Source organism: Camelina sativa, chromosome 9 (genome assembly GCF_000633955.1).
Source record: "Camelina sativa cultivar DH55 chromosome 9, Cs, whole genome shotgun sequence".
In the NCBI taxonomy this organism is placed as follows: domain Eukaryota; kingdom Viridiplantae; phylum Streptophyta; class Magnoliopsida; order Brassicales; family Brassicaceae; genus Camelina; species Camelina sativa.
Window position 1 is genome coordinate 5,704,931 of NC_025693.1, and position 2,011 is coordinate 5,706,941.

At 37.4% G+C, this 2,011-nt stretch overlaps 1 protein-coding gene across 2 annotated transcripts; it reads left to right on the plus strand.

Moving 5' to 3' along the window:
- On the plus strand, positions 445-1,677 carry LOC109126525 (zinc finger CCCH domain-containing protein 41-like). Of its 2 annotated transcripts, XR_002033442.1 has the most exons (3): positions 445-691; positions 1,079-1,448; positions 1,611-1,677. XR_002033442.1 is itself a non-coding variant. In XM_019230165.1 (2 exons), the coding sequence occupies exons 1-2, from the start codon at positions 475-477 to the stop codon at positions 1,390-1,392; spliced, it is 531 nt and encodes a 176-aa protein (XP_019085710.1). In that variant the 5' UTR covers positions 445-474; the 3' UTR covers positions 1,393-1,671. The 2 variants fall into 2 exon arrangements, 1 of the variants encoding a protein (XP_019085710.1); XM_019230165.1 differs by having other exon boundaries at positions 1,079-1,671.

A 2,011-nucleotide genomic window follows, 5' to 3' on the forward strand; every position in this document is an offset into this window, starting at 1 on the left:
CAGTCAATATATCCCGACATGGTAAACAAAATTATGTCGGTGAAAGTGTCACAAAAGTTGTTGATTCATCAAATACTTCAAATGATGCAATGAACAATACAAGGAAATCAACTCAAAAGGCAATGCGGACTCTATTTGTGAATAATGTTCCCCACGAGAGCAACAGAAGGGACCTCATTCTTGCCCATTTTCAGAAGTTTGGGAAAGTTATTGATATTCACATCCCATTAAATAGTGAGCGAGCATTTATGAAGATAGTGTACCTGATAATGGCCTGAATCTGCTCTCAAGGCTCCTGATGCTGTGATGGGTAACCGCTTTATTAAACTTTGGTGGGCAAATAGAGATAGTATACCTGATAATGGCCTATCCACTTGCAATGGTGCTTTTATGAAGGTTCGTGGTATGACTGCTTCTGGAGGGCAGAACCAACTTCCAATTGCTGCAGCTTTGAAAAGCAACCATGTAAATTCCATGGCAAAGGGTCCTCTTTTCCACACTGGTGGAGCTCCATCCTCCTCTGAGCAGTCTAAGGCTGTGGTGGCTACTAGTGGTCCCAAGGTTACGCTGCTTCAGCAGAAGAAAGCAGACACTCTTGAGCAGTTGAAGGAGACACTTCGGAAAAAACAGGAAATGTTGGAGCAGAAGCGTAACGGGTACCGCAAAAAAATTGGCGACGCTCGAAAAACAAGTACGACCAAGTAACGAAATCTCTTTCCATTTTTTTATTCAATCCCGGTTATACCTTTTCAAAGGAGAATTACAATTTTGCAATCACTAGAATTCTAGAAAGTTAAGCAGAAGTAGAAGATAGGGTTCTGTAAATTTGAATCTCAGAATTGTCTTTTAGAAATTGAAGTAGTGTACAATGCTAGATAAGTGCAAACCTGATTTCTGATTATATCATAGCATTGAGTTTGGTTCACTAAGATATGAGTAGACATATGTGCGTCGTGATATATTTATTTTGGCTTAGGATGTCTTCAGCTAATGACCTTGTATTATTAAATATCACATAGATGCAGATGAAATTATTTACTTTATCAACATTAATATCATCTTTCTCTAATATTCTCAGGGTACGGTTGTCAAGGGCGAGGACACATGTTGCAGCTTGTCTGGGTAACACGTCAAAGCAGCAGAGAGAGCAATAATAACAGCAACAACAACAGTAATAGTCTCTCTGTTTCTTGTGACCACCTTATCAGCAAAAGCAAGTGCGCTTCTAATGACCCAAAACCAGGAGATGAAGTCAAGACCTCCTCTACAGAAAAACTAGAGAATACAAATGTTTCTGAAGACAACGACAGTACCTTGGATAAACAAGAGACCAAAGAAAGCGACAACGATAACAATAAAAGTAACCACGAGTCCTTTCGAAGGAGCTTCTGAGGCGATTGTAGCTACAGGAACTGATGAAGATCAGTCTGAACAAATCCGTGAGTGAGGTAATCTTTTTGTCTCAGAAACATATCTTTGATCTTGGGATCTGGTATTAGTGATCTTTTTCTCCGTTTTAGGCTATTTAGCCAATTCGTGAGACGTTGATATTTGTTGGTAGCAAAAGATATATCTAAGTAATTTTATTTTTTCCTTTTTTTCGATAGTAGAATGTGAAAAAGAAAAGAGAGAAAAGAGAAGACAGAAAAAAAAGTGTATTGTTACATTTGGCCTTCCAAGAACATTTGGTTGGGCCTTTGTATCAGCAGATCTTCGTGTTTTTTCCCCAGTTATTAGCTGCTATAACAATTTCGATTCTGTTGTATATAGTTTTGGACATTTTGATTCTTAGTCGTTTATAGTGGAGGAGAAATTTGGTTCGGAAGCCATTTTGAAAGTTATATGCAATGTTAGGTAGACTTTTATTCTTATCTCCTTTTAGGATTGGAATCTTCAAGTTACAGTGTAGTGTATTTGTTTTCTTTCAGTTTTAACATTTATAAAGGAACAGTTGTAAACAAAATTCAATATTTGTATATAATTTTATGCATATCGTCTATTGGTTATGCTT